General features: G+C 40.5%; 2 protein-coding genes across 2 annotated transcripts in view; both read right to left on the bottom strand.

Annotated features, from left to right (window-relative positions):
* TBC1D12 (TBC1 domain family member 12) overlaps positions 1-24,564 on the bottom strand; it is a 149,800-nt gene that overhangs the window by 105,428 nt on the left and 19,808 nt on the right. The gene's annotated exons all lie outside the window — the stretch shown is intronic.
* Positions 9,958-12,684, bottom strand: LOC117091997 (TAR DNA-binding protein 43-like). The gene has a single exon (XM_033225086.1). The coding sequence runs from the start codon at positions 12,585-12,587 to the stop codon at positions 11,343-11,345; it is 1,245 nt and encodes a 414-aa protein (XP_033080977.1). The 5' UTR covers positions 12,588-12,684; the 3' UTR covers positions 9,958-11,342.

Below are 24,564 nucleotides of genomic sequence, written 5' to 3'. Positions count from 1 at the left end.
GAAAAAACACTTAAAGAAATAACCCACTTTGAGAGGCCAAGGAGGGTGGATCACAAGGTCAGGAGATCAAAACCATACTGGCTAATATGGTGAAACCCCCGTCTCTACTAAAAAATACAAAAAATTAGCTGGGCGAGGTGGCGGGTGCGTGCAGTCCCAGCTACTCCAGAGGCTGAGGCAGGAGAATGGCATGAACTCAGGAGGCGGAGCTTGCAGTAAGCCAAGATCAGGCTCTGTACTCCAGCCTGGGCGACAGAGCGAGACTCTATCTCAAAAAAAAAAAAAAAAGAAATAACCAAAAACTTCCCAAATCTGAGGAAAGACATAATCTACACATCCAAGAAACTCAACAAACTTTAAGCAGAATAAACTCAAGGAGGTTCACAATGAGATACATTATAGTCAAACAGCTGAAACTCAAAGACAAAGAGAAGTTTGAAAACAGTAAGTGAGAGGTACCATCAAAACCAGGGGTCCTCAATAAGATTAACAGCTTATTTCTCTTCAGAAGCCATGGAGGCCAGAAGTAAGATTACATATTTAAAGGTCAGAAAGGGAAAAAAATATTGTCCACCAAAAATTCTATATCCAACAAAACTATCCTTCAAGAATGAAGGAGAGGCCGGGCACAATGGCTCAAGCCTGTAATCCCAGCACTCTGGGAGGTCAAGGCGGGTGGATCACAAGGTCAAGAGATTGAGACCATCCTGGCCAACATGGTGAAACCCCATCTCTACTAAAAATACAAAAATTAGCCGGGCATGGTGGTGTGCGCCTGTAGTACCAGCTACATGGGAGGCTTAGGCAGGAGAATCGCTTGAACCCGGGAGGAGGCAGAGGTTGCAGTGAGCCGAGATCACGTCACTTCACTCCAGCCTGGATGACAGAGTGAGACTCTGTCTCAAAAAAAAAAAAAAAAAAAAGAAAAGTTGTGTAAACAGATAATGGTGATGGTTGTACAGCACTGTAAACGTACTTAATGTTACTGAATTGTACAATTATATGCTTAAAAATGGGTGAAATGTTAAGTTTTATACTATGTAAACGTTACTACAATTTTTAAAAATACGTTATTAAGAAAATTAAAAGATAAGCTACAGATTGAGAGAAAATATTTGCACCACGTATGTCTGAGTAAAGACTCCTTTTTCTTTTTTTGAGATAGAGTCTCACTCTGTCACCCAGGCTGGAGCGCAGTGGCACAGTCTCGGCTCACTGCAAGCTCCGCCTCCCAGGTTCACGCCATTCTCCTGCCTCAGCTTCCCCAGTAGCTGGGACTACAAGGCGCCCGCCACCACGCCCAGCTAATTTTTTGTATTTTTAGTAGAGAAAGGGTTTCACCGTGTTAGCCAGGATGGTCTCAATCTCCTGATCTCATGATCCGCCCAACTTGGCCTCCCAAGTGCTGGGATTACAGATATGAGCCACCACACCAGGCCTGAGGAAATACTTTTAACCAAACAATATAAAGAACTCTTACAGATCAATAATAAGAAGTGCTAAAAACAAATAAGATAAAGGTTTTAAACAGAGATTTTATCAAAAATGATATATTAAAAGCTAATAAGCTACCTAAAAAGACACTTAGTATCATTAGTCATCAGGGAAATACAAACCAAAATCACAATGAGATATCGCTTTACACCCTCGAAGGCAGCTATAATAAAACACACAGACAATAAGAAGTGTGGAGAAGTTAGAACTCTCATACATTGCCGGTGGAAATGTCAAAGTATGCAGCCATTTTGGAAAACAATTTGGCAGCCTTTAAAAAGTTAAACGTAAAAACCTAGCATTCCATCCATAGTTATCCACCCAAGAGGAATGAAAACATAGGTCTACACAAAGACTTGCACAAGAATGTTAACCGTAGCATTATTCGTAATAGCCAAAATGTGAAGACACCCCCAAATGCCCATCAATTACTAAATTTATAAACAAAATGTAATACATCCATGCAATGGAATACTATTCAGCAATAAAAAGGAATGAAAAGAACTGATACATGCTACACATCTGGATGAACATACAAACTAAATGCAATAAGCCCAATATGTAAGACCTCATCTTGTATAATTCTATTCATATGAATCGTCCAGAAAAGGTAAATCTATAATAGAGATAGAAAGTAGAAGAGTGGTTGCCTGGGGTTGGTTTAGGAATGGAGATTGACTACAAATGGGCACAAAGGATTTCACTAGTGTGACAGAAATGATCTAAAAATAGATTGTGATGATGGCTGCACAACTCTATGAATTTACCAACAATCATTAAACTATACACTTAAAGTGAATGAATTTTATGGTATGTAAATTATATCTCAACAAAGAGACAGAGTGCAAAAGACTGCAATAGTCAGGATCAACAATGCCAAAAGAGCAAAAATTTAAAAGACAAGAAATACCAGAAACAACTATTTTTTGCCAATAATTTAGAACACTTTGACAAAACAGGCAGATTTATAGAAAAATATAACTTGCCCACAGACCCAAAACTATATTAAAAACTAAAATGGTTAAAATTTTCCCCATTAAAAAATCAGACATAGAGATTTTACATGAAAGCTGTAACAAGTTTTCAAGATATTGTGTATCAATTTTATATAAACCATTTTAAAGAATAAAAGAGCAAAAAAACTCTAATCAAATTTGGAAGGTCAATATGAACTCAATAGCAAACCAGATAAGAACAGCTTATGACTGTAAAATTACATACCAATATACAATATAACCCATGAACGTAGAAGCAAAAATCCTAAACAAAGTATTAGCAAACTAAATATAATCTTGTATAGGGTAGATAAAGACATCATAACTAGGTTGGGTTTGCCTCAGAAATGCAAAAGTAGGCCAGGCGCGGTGGCTCACGCCTGTAATCCCAGCACTTTGGGAGGCTGAGGTGTGCAGATCACTTGAGGTCAGGAGTTCAAAACCAGCCTGGCCAACATGGTGAAACCCCCATCTCTATTAAAAATACAAAAATTAGCTGGACATTGTGGCAAGCACCTGTAATTCCAGCTACTCGGGAGGCTGAGACACAGAATCGCTTGAACCGAGGAGGCGGAGGTTGCAGTGAGCCAAGATTGTGCCACCACTGCACTCCAGCCTGGGCAACAGAGTGAGACTCCATCTCAAAAGAAAAAAAAAGAAAAAGAAAAAGAAATGCAAAAGTAGTCAAACATTACAAGATCTTAAATGCAATTCAATAATTCAATACATTAACAGAATAAAAGAAAAACTACATGGTCATCTCAATAAAAGCAGAAAAAAGGATGGTAAAATTAAATACTTCATTCATTATAAAACTGTTAAAGCACTCCAGCCAGGGCAACAGGAATGAAACCCTATCTCAAAAAAAAAAAAAAAAAAGTTATTCTTGATAAAACGCTAGAAACATACTCTTTTGAAATCAGGAACAAGACAAGAATGCTACTATTTCTATTTCTCCCTTCCAAGTACTAACCAGGTCTGACACTGTTTAGCTTCCAAGATCAGGTGAGATCAGGCACATGCAGGATGGTATGGTTACAGACTACAATCCCTACTCTATTCGGCATTGTATTGAAGGTATTACCTAGTGTAATAAGACAAGAAAGAGAAAAGGGAGAAGGATTGGAAATGGAGAAGCAAGTCATTATTCACTGATAACATAAAAAGGTCTGCATTTTTAAAGTAAAAAATCTACTATCAAATTATTAGAAATAGTTTTAGTAAGTGGTTGGCTTTAAGATTTTTTTCCGGCCGGGTGCGGTGGCTCACGCCTGTAATCTCAACACTTTGGGAGGCCGAGGCAAGTGGATCATGAGGTCAGGGGATCAAGACCACCCTGGCTAACATGGTGAAACCCCGTCTCTACTAAAAATACAAAAAAAAATTAGCCGGGCGTGGTGGTGGGCGCCTTGTAGTCCCAGCTACTCAGGAGGCTGAGACAGAAGAATGGCATGAACCCAGGATGCGGAGCTTGCAGTGAGCTGAGATCATACCGCTGCACTCCAGCCTGGGTGACAGAGCAAGACTTGTCTCAAAAAAAAAAAAAACAGATTTTTAAATTTTTTTTTAAAAAGTAATTTTGAGTTTGTATCATCAATGACAGCTGGAAATTTTTTTAAAATCTAAAGAGATATAATAGCAAGAAAATACAAGGTATCTGAGAAGAAATCTAGCCAAAGTTTTATAAACATTTATAGAGAGAATAAAATGATACAATATTATTGAACCACATTAAAGAAAACCCAATTAAATAGAAAGATAGTTCACATTTATAGAAAGGAAAACACTATCATAAAAATATCAATTCTCTCCAAACTTATCTATCAATTTCATCCAATTCCCATCAGAAATACAACAAGATTTTTTAGGAACTTGAAGAGAACTCAAAAATTAGTATTAAAGAATAAAGGACCTGGGCGGGCACAGTGGTTCACGCCTGTAATCCCAGCATTTTGGGAGGCTGAGGTAGGTGGATCACGACGTCAAGAGATGGAGACCATCATGGCCAACATGATGAAACCCTACCCCGACCAAAAACACAAAAATTAGCTGGCCGTAGTGGTGCGCACCTATAGTCACAGCTACTTGGGAGGCTGAGGCAGGAGAACAGCTTGAACCCAGAAGGCAGAGGTGTGGTGAGCCGAGATCGTGTCACTGCACTCCAGCTAGCAACAAAGTGAGACTCCGTCTCAAAAAAAAAAAAAAAAAAAAGAGAGAGAGAGAATAAAGGACCCAAGATAAGACATTTTCAAGAAGAAAAAAGGCAAGGCTGAGTTGCCCTAACAGATATCCAGATTTACTATAACATTATAGTTTTTAACACCATATGATATTGACCCAGGGATAAAGAAATTAATCAATGGAGAAAGAATAAACAACTCAGAAACATACCCAAGCATAAATGGAAACACAGGTGGCACTGCAGATCAATGAGGAAAGATTGTGTAACAAATAGTATTGGGACCTCCGGCTAGCAATGTGAAAGAAAATAAAACTGGATTTCTACCACATACCACAGTCAGTTCCCAATGTATTAAACAGTTATATATGAAACGCAAACTTTTGAAAGCTTTAGAAAGAAACACAGGAGAATTTTTCTTCTAATCTCACAGAGAACAATCTAAAAATCAGGCCCCAAAGCATTAATTTTCAAAACTCGATAAAATCACCAGCATAAAAATTAACAACTTCTGCTCAAAGAGCACTATAAACAAAGTAAAAAGGCATAAATTTAGAGGATAAGTTCCAACACACATAAATGACAAAAAATTAGTACTCGATAAAATCACCAGCATAAAAATTAACAACTTCTGCTCAAAGAGCACTATAAACAAAGTAAAAAGGCATAAATTTAGAGGATAAGTTCCAACACACATAAATGACAAAAAATTAGTACACAGAAAATACAAAGAACTCTATTAACCACTTTCACAAAAGATAATCCAATAAAAAATAGATAAAAGGTATTGCAGAAAGAGGGAAAACAAATGGCAAATGAGATCTATCATACAATATTTAGCCTCATTAGTAATAAGGGAGCTCACAAACTAAAAACAGAGTAACATTTGTAATGTACTGACCACTGTATATAAAATCTAAGCAAAACCTAAGAAACCTGATAATACCAAGTTTAGAAAGGGAAGAACACTGTTAGAAATTTACATGATACAAATTTGTTTTGATATTTACATGATAAAAATACAGTTGTTTCTAGCTCATAAAGTTGAACAGTTGCATACCCTACCGTCTAACAATTAGACTTCTAGTCACATATCCTATGTAAAGTCCTGGACATGTACACTTGGAATACATCTATAACAACATTCAGGACTACACTGTACAAAAGAGCAAAAACCTACTCAAAATCCAAAAATCCACTGACAGAAGAATAGAAAATTCTAATTGTGGTATATCTGCAAAAGTAATATTATTCCGGCCGGGCGCGGTGGCTCAAGCCTGTAATCCCAGCACTTTGGGAGGCTGAGACGGGCGGATCACGACGTCAGGAGATCGAGACCATCCTGGCTAACACGGTGAAACCCCGTCTCTACTAAAAAATACAAAAAACTAGCCAGGCGAGGTGGGGCGGAGCTTGCAGTGAGCTGAGATCCGGCCACTGTACTCCAGCCTGGGCAACAGAGCGAGACTCCGTCTCAAAAAAAAAAAAAAAAAAAAAATATTATTCCTCCGTGAAAAGCAACCAAAGCTAATCCATCACCATGAATGAAACTTGAACAATGTTGAGTCCTATGATCTGAATGTGTTCCCCAAAATTTATCTCTTGGAAACTTAATCCCCAATGCAACAGTATTTGGAGGTGGGGCCTAATGGGAGGTGTTTAGGTCATGAGGGTTTCACTCTCAGAATGGATCAATGACACAATAAAAAGAACTTGACCTCTCAGGCTCAAACAGTCCTCTTGCCTCAGCCTCCTGAGTAGCTGGGACCACAGGCACACACCACCACACCCAGCTAACTTATTAAATCTTTTGTAGAGCTGAGGTCTCACTATGTTTCCCAGGCTGGTTTTGAACTCCTGAGTTCAAGTAATCTTCCCACCTCGGCATCCCAAAGGCTGGGATTACAGGTGTGAACCACTGTATCCAGCCCCAAAATATTAGTTTTTATTACATCGTGTAATCCTAATGCCCCAATCAGGACTCCCTAGTAACTGGAGAGCCCTAACTAAAATGGTTAAAAGATTTTCTTGTCTTTTCTGTTTTTTTTTTTTTTTTTTTTTGAGATGGAGTCTTGCTCTGTCGCCCAGGCTAGAGTGTAGTGGCCGGATCCTGGCTCACTGCAAGCTCCGTCTCCCGGGTTCATGCCATTCTCCTGCCTCAGCCTCCCGAGTGGCTGGGACTACAGGCGCCCGCCACCTCGCCCGGCTAGTTTTTTGTATTTTTAGTAGAGATGGGGTTTCACCATGTTAGCCAGGATGGTCTCGATCTCCTGACCTCGTGATCCGCCCATCTCAGCCTCCCAAAGTGCTGGGATTACAGGCTTGAGCCACCGGGCCCGGCCTTCTGTTTTTTTTTTAAATGGAGTTTCGCTCTGTCCTACAGACTTGAGTGCAGTGGCATAATCTCGGCTTACTGCAACCTCCACCTCCCGGGTTCAAGTGATTCACCTGCCTCAGCCTCCTGAGTAACTGGGATTACAGGCACGCACCACCACGTCTGGCTAATTTTTGTATTTTTAGTAGAGGCAGGATTTCACCATGTTGGTCAGGCTGGTCTTGAACTCGTGACCTCAAGTGATCTGCCTGCCTTGGTCTCCCAAAGTGCTGGGATTACAGACGTGAGCCACCACACCCAGCCAATTTTCATATTTTTAATCCATAGCTGAGGAGCTATCAATGTATCCTCTTCCTGCACTGCATTGGACATCACCTTCTGCCACAAAGCTTAGGTACACTTACTTGAGTCAAAGTGGATAAACATTTCAGACTTCAAGTACCCTTCTTAGGGTCAATTCACATTTATATATAAATCTGTCTCAATTATACTGTGGTAGTTACTGGGTCAGAAGCCATACTAACAATAAACACTTAGAGAAAAAAATTTACAGTGAACAAACTTTATTGGTTTTTTTTTACAGTTATTATCAACTCCAATCACTGACCAGACTACAAGAACAGGTAGGTAGTTCTCATGAGGGGGAAAAAAACAGCATTCCATTATTTATATTAGAAATGCAGAGTTACACGTATAAATAATCAAAGCAGAGAAACCATAAAATAGAAGGGTTTAAATTAAGCGTATCTTTTAACTTAGTGAAGCACAGCTTCAACTAATGTGAAGCTGAGAAAACACACATAGCAGCAGATGGAGAAAAACCACAAATCTAAGACAAAGTTATACCAAGGAAAGTAATAACTACAGATCAGAAAATTCTTCATGTAGAGAATTCTATAAGGAGCCTTGGGGGTATTTATGTCTCTATAGCTTTACCTACAATTAGATATTGTACTCCTTACCAAACATATCCTCATATGAAAAACTAGAGGCTAAGCATATTAATATTGTCTATCAGATCTCTGTAAGTTACAGAATTTTTTAAAATCACACCTAAAATGCTAAATATACATAAATCTTTGATTAGGGACTGTTAAAAATTATCTTGCATTGGCCAGGTGTGGTGACTCATGCCTGTAATTCCAGTACTTTGGGAGGCTGAGGCAGGTGGATCACCTGTGGTCAGGAGTTTGAGACCAGCCTGGCCAACATGGCAAAACCCTGTCTCTACTAAAACTACAAAAATTAGCCAGGTGTGGTGGCGTGCACCTGTAATCCCAGCTCCTCGGGAGGCTGAGGCAGGAGAATCACTTGAACCCAGGACGGTTTCTGAGACGAAGTCTTGCTCTGTTGCCCAGGCTGGAGCGGCACAATCTTGGCTCACTACAACCTCCACCTCCCGGGTTCAAGCGATTCTCCTGCCTCAGCCTCCCAAATAGCTGGGACTATAGGCGCACACCACCATCCATGGCTAATTTTTGTATTTTTAGTAAAGACAGGGTTTTACCATGTTGGCCAGGCTAGTCTTTTTTTTTTTTTTGAGACGGAGTCTTGCTCTGCCGCCCAGGCTGGAGTGCAGTGGCCGGATCTCAGCTCACTGCAAGCTCCGCCTCCCGGGTTCACGCCATTCTCCTGCCTCAGCCTCCCCAGTAGCTGGGACTACAGGCGCCCGCCACCTCGCCCGGCTAGTTTTGTGTATTTTTTTTTAGTAGAGACGGGGTTTCACCGTGTTAGCCAGGATGGTCTCGATCTCCTGACCTAGTGATCCGCCCGTCTCGGCCTCCCAAAGTGCCAGGCTAGTCTTGAACTCCTGACCTCAGGTGATCCACCCATGTCAGTCTCCCAAAGTGCTGGGATTACAGGCATGAACTACCACACCCGGCCACTTATAAGGATATTTTGGACTTCCAAAATTAACTCCAAGAAATACTAACTTCTTAAATCAAATAATGGTAGGTCTTTCAGTGGATGTGGTTTTTGTAGATTCTTGCTATGATCAGCACAGATGGAAAAAAAAAAAAACTCCAAAATAAAAAAGCCTGGTTCTAACTATGTATTATAGTCCTGACAATACAGTAAGTTCAGAATGAAGTTTAAATTCTTGTTAAATCATAAATAAAAAACAAGCCAAAGCCAAATAACTTAAATGTATGCATGCAGGAAACATTGGTTACTACGAGAAATTTCCATAAAAGAAGTATGAGCCCACAGGTATCCAATTGCTAAGAAAGGCCATCAGATATTGTATGCCACTAAGAAATTTTGGATTGGGTTTTCAGGTTATTCCCTGCCACAAACACTATTTATAACATAATACTGCAAAACGGCATATACCTGCAATGAAAAGTAATTTTAAAATATTTATTTATGTATTTATTTATTTAATTTTTTTGAGATGGAGTCTCACTCTGCCACCCAGGCTGGAGTGCTGTGACCGGATCTCAGCTCACTGCAAGCTCCGCCTCCCGGGTTTACGCCATTCTCCTGCCTCAGCCTCCCCAGGAGCTGGGACTACAGGTGCCCGCCACCTTGCCCGGCTAATTTTTTGTATTTTTTAGTAGAGACGGGGTTTCATCGTGTTAGCCAGGATGGTCTGGATCTCCTGACCTCGTGATCCACCCGTCTCGGCCTCCCAAAGTGCTGGGATTACAGGCTTGAGCCACCGCGCCCGGCCTAATTTTAAAATATTATTACAAATACTGTATATGGAATTGTGTTAAAACATTACAGATTTAATAGGCTTCACTGGTCAGCCCAGGAAGAGAATCACTACTTTATTAAATCTTAAGGGGAAAAAAACAATGAAAAGGTACATAAATAGGCCAAAAATATGTCATCTTTTCATGCCTCATCCCTTGTCTCCCGATCTACTGTTAGTGAGCCTGAAAAGCTGATGTCTCAATGGAGGTAAATGTGAGACCACATTCCTCTCTATCACTTTTTTTTTTTTTTTAATTTAAATCAGTTTTATTTAAGAATTTCCAACAATGACAACTCTTATAAAAAGCATCCAAGCACAGGACACAGAACTGCAGCAAACAGCATTCTTATGGGTAGCTAACAGACATTAGAACTTCCACCCTTCGAGACACCTGAGCTCACTGGTGAACTCTGCTTCAAGTCCTGCTGCAAAGCACACCACAAGCTCAGTCCATGTTCTCAGCCCATCAGCTTCAGTTCACATTGCCACACTTACAGATCAGTAACAGAAGAGAACACACACCATACAGCATTCACAGCAGTTGACAAAGGGGTAGGGGGAGTACAAGTATCATTTCACTTAACACATTCAACTAATGTGGGTTATCTAAGAACAAAAACTCACTTAAAGTCTTCCAACAGATGTGGATGTCCTTTGAATGCAAAAAACATTCGTACATTAGTTGCTATCATTGCTCTCTGCACACTCTCTCACCAAAGCCACAGGATTGAGAGACACATCTCGCCAAGTTAAAAAATATCCATTATGCACCACCAAGTCTCTGCACGCGCTCTCTCCTTTTCTCGCTCATACTAGCCTTTCATGCCTCGGCACCACCATCAATCCCACACAAGGTTTCAAAAGTTCAAACAGCCTTCTGGTTCCATATCACAGCCTTGCGTTCATAGCGTTGATACGACTCCATGAAATAAAGAGTAGCGGATAAAAATGGGACACCCACCGTCAAAGACGCGGCCTGTGATGCGTGATGACGAATTCTTGAATGAGAAAGCATGTAGACAGAAGTATTCCTATGGCAGAATATTTACAGCACTACTTTCAATGAAGTGCTTCTTCCATAAACATTTGAAATGAGATGAACTGCAGAGATTAAATGAAGGCTTCATATTGTACTTTTGTATATGAGGGGAGACAAGTGTTAAAAAACAAAACAAAAGAACCAAACACTGTGACACCATGATCTCCTAAAAGGAGATTTTCTTAAGGAAAAAAATCCATATGGTGGGGTTCAAATTAAAACAAGGGGTAAAGAATGTAGTTCTAATCAATGGTTTCCATTTTGAACATGCAAAGAATTCACTTGACAAGTCCAGGGATAAAATATTACAGGAGAACCTTTTGATATCAATTGTAGTGTGTTGGTTTACCAATCAGGCAAACAGCAGTTCACTTTCAACCACTCAATATTTCAACCTTTCATGTAACAAAACTTATAAAATTCCTTTAGCTCTTCCTTTTTCTAAAGAAAAATGTCAAAAATACTGCTGAATATACTCCACACTGAACAAACCAATTTTGAAAATTCTTAGTACATACCTATTTTACAATATACTTACCATGAGTTTAGAAAAATTTGAATTCCCACCATTCTATACCAACCAACCACAACCCCACTGCCTACATTCCCCAGCCAGAAGACTTAGAATCCATGCTTGAGCCAAAGCCTCCATTAAAACCACTGCCCGACCCTGCATTTGATGCTGATCCCCAACCAATTGCTGCACCAGAATTAGAACCACTATAAGAGTTATTTCCAGAACCGAAGGCCTGGTTTGGCTCCCTCTGCATGTTGCCTTGGCTTTGGTTATTACCCGATGGGCCTGACTGGTTCTGCTGGCTGGCTAACATGCCCATCATACCCCAACTGCTCTGTAGTGCTGCCTGGGCAGCAGCCATCATGGCTGGATTAATGCTGAATGCACCAAAGTTCATCCCACCACCCATATTACTACCTTGATTGTTTCCCAAACCAGCTCCACCCCCTCTGCTATTACCAAATCCACCCTGATTCCCAAAGCCACTTGGATTACCACCAAATCTTCCACTTCTTTCTAACTGTCTATTGCTATTGTGCTTAGGTTCGGCATTGGATATATGAACGCTGATTCCTTTAATGATCAAGTCCTCTCCACAAAGAGACTGCGCAATCTGATCATCTGCAAATGTAACAAAGGCAATGGCCCTGAACCGCTTGGGGATGAAGACATCCATCACATCCCCGTACTGAGAGAAGAACTCCCGCAGCTCATCCTCAGTCATGTCCTCTGTACAGCGCCCCACAAACACTTTTCTGCTTCTCAAAGGCTCATCTTGGCTTTGCTTAGAATTAGGAAGTTTACAGTCACACCATCGTCCATCTATCATATGTCGCTGTGACATTACTTTCACCTGTGTTTCATATTCCGTAAAACGAACAAAGCCAAAGCCCTTTGAATGACCAGTCTTAAGATCTTTCTTGACCTGCACCATAAGAACTTCTCCAAAGGTACTAAAATACTCTTTCAGGTCCTGTTCAGTTGTTTTCCATGGGAGACCCAACACTATTAAATCGGATGTTTTCTGGACTGCTCTTTTCACTTTCACTGCTGATGAAGCATCTGTCTCATCCATTTTTCTTTTGTTATCTTTCGGATAGTTGACAACATACACCAGATTTCCCCAGCCAGCATCGGGGGCATGCAGAATTCCTTCTACCAGTCGGACACCTCTCATACATTGAGACACTGGATTCCTGTAGCGAAGCCCACACGCCCCTGGAAACTGGGCTGTGACCGTGGACAGCAGCACCGTCCCATCGTCTTCCGATGGTATTTCAATGGGCTCATCGTTCTCATCTTCGGTTACCCGAATATATTCAGACATCTTTCACTTTTCCACTAGGCCGCTGCTGGGAAGCCCGACAGGGACACCGAGGCAGCGACGGACCCAAGCGCAGCCCAGCGACCGCTTCGCTCCCACAAAATCTCTATCACCTTTTCAAATGAAAGACAGAAACAGACCGACAGACAGACACACACACATACTCACTCTCTCTCTCTTCCCTTTCTCCCATCCCCCAAAATACTAAAATTTCTTAAATATAAATCAACACTAAAGGCTTCTCAGCAAAACAAACCAGATGTGTTCAAGCACACCCACATAAAAGATAAAACAATTCTTTCAGGATTCCAGAGACTAGTGTCTGACTATATGAATGACATCTGTAGGGCATTTTTGGGGAAGGGGTCACTCTTGTGATGTTATTCGTGTTGGAGGGAGGGGAAGCAGAAAGGAACATTCCTAGCTTCTCTCTGTCCCCTTATTCATCTCCACCTGAGGGACTGAATTTTGGCAGCAGACACTGCTGCCTAGTAGTAAGGAAGATACTCTGTTCTGCTCTCCTGTTAGGAGGCCAAGTTACCTCTGTACCTCTCTGCTCCCCATCCCCACAGGAAATACCTGCTGTGTTAATGTTTTTGCTGAGTAAATTTAATACAAGTGAAATATTAGGAGGCCCACTGCAGTCATACAACAAACCCACATCTTTTGATCCACAATGTATCTGTATTGAAACTGGTATTTTGAGGTACATTTGTTTTCCTCTTTTTTCTATTGATTCCAAACTTGAATGGGTTGATAAAAGGTGTTACCTATTAGGCCTCCCCAAGCCCCAAGTTTTTACAAATTGAAAAGTACCTTATTGCTTCAGGTATGGTAGAAATATTAAGAACTATGTGTTTTCAAATTGTTTTCTTTCTTTCTTTTTTTTTTTTTAACAGTCTTGCTCTATCACCCAGGCTGGAGTACAATGGTACAATCTTGGCTCACTGCAAACTCCACCTCCTGGTTCAAGTGATTCTCATGCCTTAGCCTCCCAAGCAGCTGGGATTACAGGTGCATGCCACCACACTCAGCTAATTTTTGTATTTTTAGTAGAGACAGGGTTTCTCCATGTTGGCCAGGCTGGTCTCGAACACCTGACCTCAAGTGATCTGACCACCTCAGCATCCCAAAGTGCTGGGATTACAGGAGTGAGCCACCGCACCCAGCCTTCAAATTGTTTTCTTTCTTCATTCTGTGATATATCTTGCAGTACATGTAGAGAATAGGGAATGGTAGTGTTAATCTGCCTTCCCCCTTTAAATTCATCCTCCACCCCAATCACCACTATATAAATACTATGTTCACATACACGCTCATCTATACACACACAGACACAAACACACCATCTTCCATTCTCTCTACTAATTTGTGTTCAATCTTTTTAGCAAAAAGGAACTGAGCAAATCAGTTGCCCCAGTTAGGAAAGAGCATCAACTGAGAAACAGCAGTCTAATGTTTCTTCATTGTTGAAAACATATAGTTGAAAAAGAAAAGAGGCACACTAAGAAAAGGCTAATGTGGGGATTAGAAAAGAGGGGGAAAGGCCTACTAATACAACCATTTCTCTGCCTTCTCCCTTAGTGGCTTTTATAATAAAGGTTGGGTAAATTACTCTAGTTTATTAATACATGTTAACATTTGCTTCACATATCTGTGTGTTTGTATTTTCCTAAGATTTCATTTCTTTTATCACATACACAAAAAAGCTACATATGACCTAAGAGTCAGATCATTTGCCTACCATACCTTATCAAAGGCTAAAACTCACTAAAAAGGGGCAAAATTTATTGATATCATGGAAATTCTCCACTAATGCTTTTTTAAATAACAGAATGTACAGTGCTTGGATCTTTAAGAATTGGCAAACCCACTTACTTATATGAGACAAAGCAACGTAAATCCCATAGTTTCTCAGATTGTGGACTTTGATACTATAGAAAATTGTGACTACCTAATCCTGAATCTTCTTACTGCCAACAATAATGTGGGCTCTAGCCCCCCAAAAAAGTAATTAATTTTGCTTAACATTTACATCAATTCAACTATTTTAACCTTTTAGACTCATTAGATAAATTCTAATCATCACTTCAATAGACTTGTATATTAAAAGGGGATTCAACACTTGTATATTAAAAGGGGATTCAACACATGTTAGTATTGGCTACTCAGGTGGCTGAAGAGGGAGGATTGCTTGAGACCTAGAGTTCGAGGCCAGACTGGACAACATAGCAAAACCCCATCTATTTTTTTAAAATTGGGGCAGTGGGGATAGAATACTTTTCAGCTGGGTGCAGTAGCTCACACCTGTAATCCCAGCACTTTGAGAGGCCAAGGCAGGCGGGTATCTTGAGTCCCAGAGTTCAAGACCAGCCTAGGCAACATGGCAAAACCCCATCTCTACAAACAAAATGCAAAAATTAGGCAGGCGTGGTGACATGCACCTGAAGCCTCAGCTACTTGGCAGGCTGAAGCGGGAGGATCACTTGAGCCCAGGAAGTCAAGGCTGCAATAAGGCAAGATCGTACCACTGTACTCTAGCCTGAGTGACAGAGCAAGAACCTGTCTCAAAAACAAACAAACAAACAAAAAAGAGGTGGAGGGAATAGAATCAATAGAAAAAGTAAAATCAGTTTTAAAAATTAGAAATCATAACGGAGGGGAAGTTGGACGGCTGAAAACACAAAAACTTCCTGGACTTTAATTTCCCCAAAGAATAAAAAGCCATAAAGAAAACATTATCTAGTGACCATGGAATGCCACAGCTGACTACATAATTAATTCAAAGAAGTATAACTACTGTCTCTTTGGTAACCAAACTCAGTACTCTGGTTACCCTTGAGTATTCTGGATTAAAGATCTGGCACAAAGATTACCTACATTCTTTACAAGCCTCAATCATTTTTAACTTGGAAAAAACTTTCAGCTGACTATATGCAAAAAAAGTAGGTTTTTTTGCCAGATAACTTAGGCTTTTTTAATTCCAAGAATTTTCTTTTTCAAGCTGTTTCTGGATCTTGTCTTTGTTATTATTACAAATCCTAAAAATTTTTTTTTTAAATAGGGAATTTTTATTCAATAAACATTACTTAACTAACCAGATATTTTCTGATATCAGAGCTATCAAAAAGGGAAATTCAACATCACTCACTCTGCCAAAACAACAGAAATTACAAGGCTGAAAGTAAGGCTACAATTTTTTAAATAATAAATAATATTTTAGAGCTTCTAGGGACCTTAGAAAATATCCATAACATTGGAGAGTGTCCAGAGAAAAAGAAAATATAAAATTAAATTAAAAAAAAAAAAGACTATCCAGGTCAGAGGTTCTTTATCAAGAGTCAATTAACCTGCTGGGCATGGGCCTGTAATGCCAGCACTTTGAGAGGCCAAGGCGGGAGGATCACTTGCATCCAGGAGTTCAAGACCAGTCTGGGCAACATAGTGAGACTCCGTTTCTACAAAAAAAAATCAGCCAGGCATGGTGGCATGTGACTGTAGTCCCAGCTACTCAGAAAGCTGAAGTGGGAGGATCACGTGAGCCTAGGAAGTCAAGGCTGTAGTGAGCCTGATGGCACCACAGCACTCCAGCCTGGACAACAGTGAGATTTTTGTCTCAAAAAAAAAGTCAATGAACCTACACAAATGGGCTAGAGGTTGTCTACAAGTGTTCTCAAATTGTGTGCACAATCCAGTAATGAGGTCAGGTAAGAAAAAAATATTGTATGCACAATTTTAAGTAAATGATTTGCTTACAGGCCAGGCATGGTGGCTCACACCTGTAACTCCAGCACTTCAGGAGGCTGAAGCAGGTGGATCACTTGAGCTCAGGAACTGGAGATTACCCTGTGTAACATGGCAAAACCTCATTTCCACAAAAAGTATAAAAATTAGCCAGGTATGGTGGCACGTGTCTATAGTTCCAGTTACTCAGGAGGTTGAGGTAGGAGGCTCACTTGAGCCCAGAAGGTTGACGTGGCAGTACGTTGTGATTGTGCCACTGTACTCCAGCTTGGGAAACACAGTGAGACCCTGTCTTAAATAAATAAATAAATAAAAAGAAGTTCCAAACATTTTTCTTGGCCAGCTTTCATCAAATTCTTCTAGGATTCAATACGCCACCCTACCACTTCCAAGACAGACTGATGACCCCACAGAATACTTGCCAAGGTCACACTACTAAGTGTTTGAAACAGGTCTTTCATAGTTGCTTTTCTTTCTGATCACATTCATCTTGTTCATGTCCTCCATACAAGAATCAAGACGTAAGAGCTTCACAACTAATCCCTAATCTTCTCCATCCTACACACTGCCAAAATGCCTTCATTTTAAACAATTCAAATACATAAATTATTTTCTTATCCTTCCAGAATACAGTCCAAGTGTACTCATGTTAGCAAGTCACCTTATGATATGTCTTATTTCTTAAGGTAAATAAATTTCAGGCAGTGCCTTACTGATAGAGATCTTTTTCTTTTTTTTGTTTCCTATTTTGTGTGTGTGTGTGTGAGAGAGAGAGAGAGAGAGACAGGGTCTCACTTTGTCACCCAGGCTGGAGTGCAATGGCACAATCTTGACTCACTGCAACCTCCGCCTCCCAGGTACAAGTGATTCTTCTGCCTCAGCCTCCTAAGTAGCTGGAATTACAGGCATGCACCACCACATCTGGCTAATTTTTGTATTTTTAGTAGAAACAGGGTTTCGCCATGTTGACCAGGCTATCTCCAACTCCTGGCTTCAAGTGATCCACCCGCCTCAGCCTCCCAAAGTGCTGGGATTACAGGTGTGAGCCACCGCGCCCGCTGAGATCTTTTTCTTCTTTTGCAACAGGAGAGAACAAAATAGAATACATTTAGGGATAAAAGAAAAAAGTAATTATAAAAAGCCTTGCTTTTGTGTTGCATACTTATTACACTATGCACGAAATGTTTTATAAAGAAAGTCTCTGTTGCTTTAGGACCAATGGTAGTATCTAAGATATTCAAAGGGAAGTTAGAAACCACCAGAAGAAAAGAGGAAGGATATAGGAAAGAACTTTCAGGACAAGCACACAAGTGGTAATAAGGAATAACATTAGCAGAACATGGGCAAAATATTTCAGTCACCAGGAGGTAAGATAACTTTTAACATAGAAGAAAGTTGGGAAACACAGGTAAGATGACTGATGAGGAATGATAAATAAAACTAACCATATGTGTAAATACCTTTCCATTTACGCCTACTGTATAAATACAACAGAAACTAACAGTGTTTTTGTTTACAGTAAGAGTGAAATACCTTCATGTGTATTTAATCTTCATAACAGGTACAGGGTTTCTTTTGGGGATACAGAAATGTTCTAAAATTGATTAGGGTGATAGTCGCACAACTCTATGAATGTGCTAAAAACTACCAAATTGTACACTTTAAAGGGGTAAGTTGTATGGTATTTTAATTATGTCTCAATAATACTGCTAAAATATTTAAATTAAAAAAATCAGGCCAGGCACGGTGGCTCACGCCTGTAATCCCAGCACTTTGGGAGGCCGACGTGAGTGGATCACGAGGTCAGGAGATCAAGACCATCCTGGCTAACACGGTGAAATCCCGTCTCTAGTAAAAAAAATACAAAGAAAAAAAACAGCCAGGCGTGGTGGCAGGTGCCTGTAGTCCCAGCTACTTGGGAGGCTGAGTCAGGAGAATGGCGTGAACCCGGGAGGCAGAGCTTGCAGTGAGTCGAGACAGCACCACTGCACTCCAGCCTGGGCGAAAGAGCCAGACTCCATCTCAAAAAAAAATCAGGCCAGCCATGGTGGTTCACACCTGTAATCCCAGCACTTTGGAAGGCCAAGGTGGGTGGATCAAGAGGTCAGGAGTTCAAGGTCAGCCTGCCCAAGATGGTGAAACTCTGTCTCTATTTAAAATACAAAAAATTATCTGGGTGTGGTGGCGAGCACCTGTAATCCTAGCTACTCGGCAGGCTGAGGCAGAGAATTGCTTGAACCTGGGAGGCAGAGGTTTCAGTGAGCCGAGATCGCACCACTGCACTCCAGCCTGGGCAACAGAGCGAGACTCCGTCTAAAAAAAATCAAATCTGACAATATGTAAAAGGTAAAACAACAAGACCAAGTGGGGTTTATCTTGGGAATACACGGCTCATTCAACACTTGAAAGTCATCAATGTATCAAATTATATTCACAGTCTAAATGAGAAAAACCCACACGATTACATCAGTGAACACAGAAAAGTCATTTGGCAATATTAATAAAATAAAAAATCCAAAGAAAACTATGAATAAAAGGGAAATTCTTTAACTTAATTAAAGGCATCTACCAAAACATAAAAATAAAAAATAATTTTAAAAACCCTACAGCTAACATCGTGCTTAATGATGGTGAAACATTAAATGTTTCCCCTGAGAATGGAAACCAGATAATGATGTCCACTTTTGCCATTCCCTTTCAAAATCATGCTGAAAGTCCCAGCCAGTGCAATAAGACAAGAAAAATTAAGTTAAAAATCTCAAATAGTAGAAAGGAAAAAATAAAATGTTCTCTTATTTGCAGACAACATGACTGTCTACAGTCATCTCATAGAATCTACAAAAAAGTTCCTAGTAAGTTAAGTAAGTTTAGCAGGATTACAAGATAAAAGGTAAGCACACAAAAATCAATCATATTTCTATGAATTAGTAATGAAGAGTTAGAAAGTGAAATTTTTAAGAAGTATCATTTATAGTAGCGCCAAAAAATTAAATATTTAGTTATAAATTTAACAAAATATGACAGGATGTGTATGCTGAAAATGTCAAAACACTGATGAAGGAAATAAAAAATGACCCAAATAAATGGCTAGACATACTGTGCTCAAGAATTGAAAGATTCAACATCATAAAGATGTCAAAGCTCCCCAAGTTAATTAATAAGAATTATCTGTAAATAAAAACAAGTTGATTCTAACATCAATATGGAAAGGCAAAGGAAATAAAATAGCCAAAATAAGTTTGCAAATTTAATCAGCTATCTTCTGCATTAAAATGTGAGCTCTTACTACTTGGTTGAGTTGCGGAACAAAAAAACAAATGTGAGTTCTATGATGTCTCCACTGCATTAGAGTGTGAGCTCCAAATTTATTATCATAACTTCAGTGCTGTGACTTCACACAAGGAATGAAAGTCAGCTAATTTCAGAGTAATTAATTGAACAGGATACATGTAACCTTCACAATGCCCTGCACTCACTGAATATTTTCTTTTTTAAACTGACATAGAACAAAATTGACCGTTTTTCTTTTGGTGTATAGTTCTACAAGTTTTATCACATGTATAGATTTGTGTAACTACTATCACAATCGAAGTATAGAACACTCCCAATTCAGGTATAGAACACTTCCATCACCCCCCCAAAAAAAACTCCCTCATTTTGCACCCACTGAAGTACAGAGAAAACAAACAAAAAACTCCCTCATGCTATCTCTTTATAGTCACACCCCCTCCTACCCTGGAAATGAACTTGAAGATGGACTTGCAAACCAGAGTTAGTGCCAGAGGAGTAAGTTTTGTTTGCCTCATGTAGTGATTCCCTATAATTTTATGTTGCCTTGGCATCAGTTTTTAAATATCAGTTTAACTTTCTCATACTAGAAGCAGAGCTCAGTCATCCTTGACAGTTTCCAGTTCTACACCTCTTCTCAGTTCCTCAAGGTGGACCTCCTGTTGATCACCTCCCTATGGGACAGCTGAATACAACCTACTTAACTGGCCCCACTGACTGCCAAACCCTGCATGGACTATGCAGACATGCCACAGTGACCTTCTAAAACTCTTACCAGTTTACTTTAAACCCATTAATTAGAATTCCCCCCACAGGAAATCTGCTTAGATACGCCCTGGATGCCAATAAAAGCTTTGGCCCATGGGCCCCCTCTACCCTTCCCAGCACTGACCCATCTCCACGTGGCCTTCAGGCATGCCATGTACTCTGAGGGCCTGTAATGAAATCCTTATTCCATGTTGTGTCTCTTTTTGTTGCTGAAGGGCTATTCTTTATTTTCAAAGAATTTAAAACACTCCGTCTCACGCTCCCTGAGCTAGTATCACAGCACAGTGTTTCAATTTATGTTTGCATCACTGGTTTCAACAGAAAGGCCTTATTCTAGCTCCTTCTTTCACTGGAATATAGTTGGTGCTCAAATATGCTTACTGAATGAATGAAGGGAGAATTTAGACAAAAACAGATTGGAGAGAGGAAGAAAATGACAGATAAGTCATTACAACTAGAAAACACTACCAATTACAAGCAGAAAAGAACAGACTATTTCATTTCCTTGTCCCCAAATTCCTACTATTTATGGAAGAGTTTTAATTATTTACCCTAGCATTAAAAGCTCTCCACAATGGGGACACAAATTATCTTCACAATATTATTTCCTACTACTCTCTTTCTACAACTAGAAAAAATATACAGTGTCCTTCGGCATCTGTAGGGGACTGATTCCAGGACTTCCCTCAGATACCAAAATTCTCGGATGTTCAAGTGCCTTATATAAACTGGTGCACTGTTTACATATAACCTATACACATCTTCTTGTATACTTCAAATAATCTTAGATTAATTATAATATCTAACACAATGTAAATGCTATGTAAATAGTTGTTATACTGTATACTTTTAGGGAATAACAAGAAAGAAAGTCTGTACATGTTCAATACAGACTATTTTTTCTGGACATTTACGATCCTAGGTTGGTTGAATCCACCGATGTGGAACCCACAGATAGAAAGCGTCATCTGACTGTATGTAGGCTGGCATGCCTACAACCTACTCCTATTCTGCCATTCCTTCTCTGAAACAGTAGCCCAAAGTGGCTATTTTTGTAGTTTACGATCCGGCCCCTTAGTCAGAGCTGATTAAACTGTACCACTGATAAAACGGAGAAAAATTCATACACAGGCTAAGACAAGCAGACCCCCCAAGTTTTTTAATAGAAGCCTTAGAGACTGAGACAGTTAAAAAATGGTAAATGAGCCGGGCACGGTGGCTCACGCCTGTAATCCCAGCACTTTGGCCGGGGCAGGCGGATCACAAGGTCAGGAGATCGAGACCACCCTGGCGAACACGGTGAAACCCTGTCTCTACTAAAAATACAAAAACATTCGCTGGGCATGGTGGTGGGCGCCTGTAGTCCCAGCTTCTCAGGAGGCTGAGGCAGGAGAATGGCGTGAACCTGGGAGGTGATGGAGCTTGCAGTGAGCGGAGGTCGTGCCACTGCACTCCAGCCTGGGAGACAGAGCGAGACTCCGTCTCAAAAAAAAAAAAAAAAAAAAAGGTGAATCAGGCCAGGCACGGTGGCTCACAACTGTAATCCCAGCACTTTGGGAGGCTGAGGCGGGTGGATCACCTGAGGTCAGGTGTTCGAGACCAGCCTGGCCAACATGGCCAAACTCCGTTTCTACTAAAAGTAAAAAAAATCAGCCAGGCATGGTAGCGTGTACCTGTAATCCCAGTTACTCAGGAGGCTGAGGCAGGAGAATCACTTGAACTCGAGAGGTGGAGGTTGCAGTGAGCCAAGATCGCGCCACTGCACTCCAGCCTGGGCAACAAGAGTGAGACTCCATCTCAAAAAAAAAAAAAGATGATGACTGCTTGAACTGATAATTCGTGCAGAGCTGGTACAGCTTCACAGAGCCTGTGTAGGTAGAAACCACGCGTTGAACAATTAGGAAGACAAAAAAGAGTCGAAAAACCAAGCATCTCTTGGAAGGCAGAAAAACCACTGTTCCTGGCACTCTGCAATCTAGATATAGTTTATTTTCTTATTTTACTTCTTTTTTTTTTTTTCTTTCCTTTATCTTTCTCTCTCTCCTTCTCTTTCTTTCTTTCGAGACAGGGCCTCATTCTGTCACCCAGGCTAGAGCGCACTGGCATGATCATGGCTCACTGCAGCATCAAACTCCTGAGCTCAAACGATCCTCCTGCCTCAGCCTTCTGTGTAGCTGGGGCTACAGGCTTGAGCCACAGTGCCCAGCCTAGTTTATTTTTTATCTTCAAAATGCCCACAAGATGCCTATTATATGCTAACAATAAATTCTACTTTATTTAAGGTAGCTTAGCCAGGTGTGATGGCTCACACCTGTAATCCCAACAACTTGGGAGGCTGAGACAGGAGGATTGCTTGAGGACAGGAGTTCAAAGCCTGCCTTGGCAACATACTGAAACATCCATCTCTAAAAAAAAAAAAAAAAAACAGCAAAGAAATTAGCCAAGCACCATACCTATAGTCCCTACTACTCAAAAGGCTGAGGCAAGAAGACTGCTTGAGCCCAGGAGTCTGATGCTGTAGTGAGCTATGGTCACGCCACTGCACTTCAGTCTGGCTATGGAGCAAGACTCCATCTCTTAAAAATTAATAAACAAACAAACAAACATTGTTTCTTGATGGGAGTCCAGAAAAAAAGAAAAAATAAGTAAGTTAGCTTAAGTAGACTTCTGTTCCTTAAAACTACATGAACCCAGCTGGGCGTGGTGGCTCACGCCTGTAATCCCAGCACTTTAGGAGGCCGAGGCGGGCGGATCATGAGGTCAGAAGATCGAGACCATCTTGGCCAACATGGTGAAATCTGTCTCTACTAAAAATACAAAAATTGGTTGAGTGTGATGGCACGCACCTGTAGTCCCAGCTACTCGGGAGGTTGAAGCACGAGAATCACTTGAACCCGAGAGGCAGAGGTTACAGTTACCTGAGATCGGGACACTGCACTCCAGCCTGCCGACAGAGCGAGACTCTGACTCCAAAAAAAAAAAAAAAACCAAAACCAAAAACTACATGAAGCCTAAGATATCATCTAAACTCTGTACTCTTCAATACATTCTATACTTTCCCGCCTATGCTACAGATAGCTAAATACACATCTTATTTCCCCTATTAAGGTAAAAACTAAACTGGTTACACGAACTTAGAACTGTATACACATAAAATTTAAAACGTTTCTACTTTTGTGCAACAAATGGTACTATCAAGAAGGTTTAATGATACCCATAGGAGAAAATAATTGCAAATCACTTATCTGTTAAGGGTCTAGAATCCAAAATAGGTAAAGAACTCATATAACTCAACACCAAAAACACACACAGCCCAATTAATACTAGGCAAAGGATTTGAATAAACGTTTTTGCAAAGATGATATACAAATGGGCAACAAGAACATGAATAGATGCTCAGCATCATTCGTTATTAGAAAATGCAAACCAGGCCGGGCGCGGTGGCTCAAGCCTGTAATCCCAGCACTTTGGGAGGCCGAGACAGGCGGATCACGAGGTCAGGAGATCCAGACCATCCTGGCTAACACGGTGAAACCCCGTCTCTACTAAAAAAATACAGAAATCTAGCCGGGCGAGGTGGCGGGCGCCTGTAGTCACAGCTACTCCGGAGGCTGAGGCAGGAGAATGGCGTAACCCGGGAGGCGGAGCTTGCAGTGAGCTGAGATCCGGCCACCGCACTCCAGCCCGGCGACAGAGTGAGACTCCGTCTCAAAAATAAAAAATAAAAAATAAAAGAAAATGCAAACCAAAATCACAAGGAAATACTATTCCAAACCCATTAGGATGGCTATATTTTTTTTTTCTGAAGGAAAATAACAAGAACATAGAGAAACTGGAACCCTCATTCATTGCTAGTGGGAATGGAAAATGCTGCAGCTTTTAGAAAACAGTTTGGCAGTTCCTCAATGACTTAAACACAGAATTATCCTATAACCCAACAATTTCACTAAGGGGCATAGTATCCAAAAGAATTAAAAACCAGTGCTCAGGGAATATGTCCAAAGGAACGGATATGAGTATGTTTAAGATATCTCTACACTCCCATGTTCAAATGCAGCATTATTCACAATAGTCAAGATATGGAAACAACCTAAGTATCCATCAATGGATGAATGCATTTTAAAATGTACATGTACACGATGGAATATATTCAGCATTTTTAAATTAGGAAATTCTGTCA

The sequence above is a fragment of the Trachypithecus francoisi genome, unplaced genomic scaffold (genome assembly GCF_009764315.1).
Source record: "Trachypithecus francoisi isolate TF-2019V2 unplaced genomic scaffold, Tfra_2.0 Contig01436, whole genome shotgun sequence".
In the NCBI taxonomy this organism is placed as follows: Eukaryota; Metazoa; Chordata; class Mammalia; order Primates; family Cercopithecidae; genus Trachypithecus; species Trachypithecus francoisi.
Note: the sequence above shows the minus strand (reverse complement) of the source record. Positions and strands in the feature narration are given on the sequence as shown.

Coding starts and splice junctions, on each gene's coding strand:
- LOC117091997 (XM_033225086.1), bottom strand. CDS start 12,587: ATGTCTGAATATATTCGGGTAACCGAAGATGAGAACGATGAGCCCATT.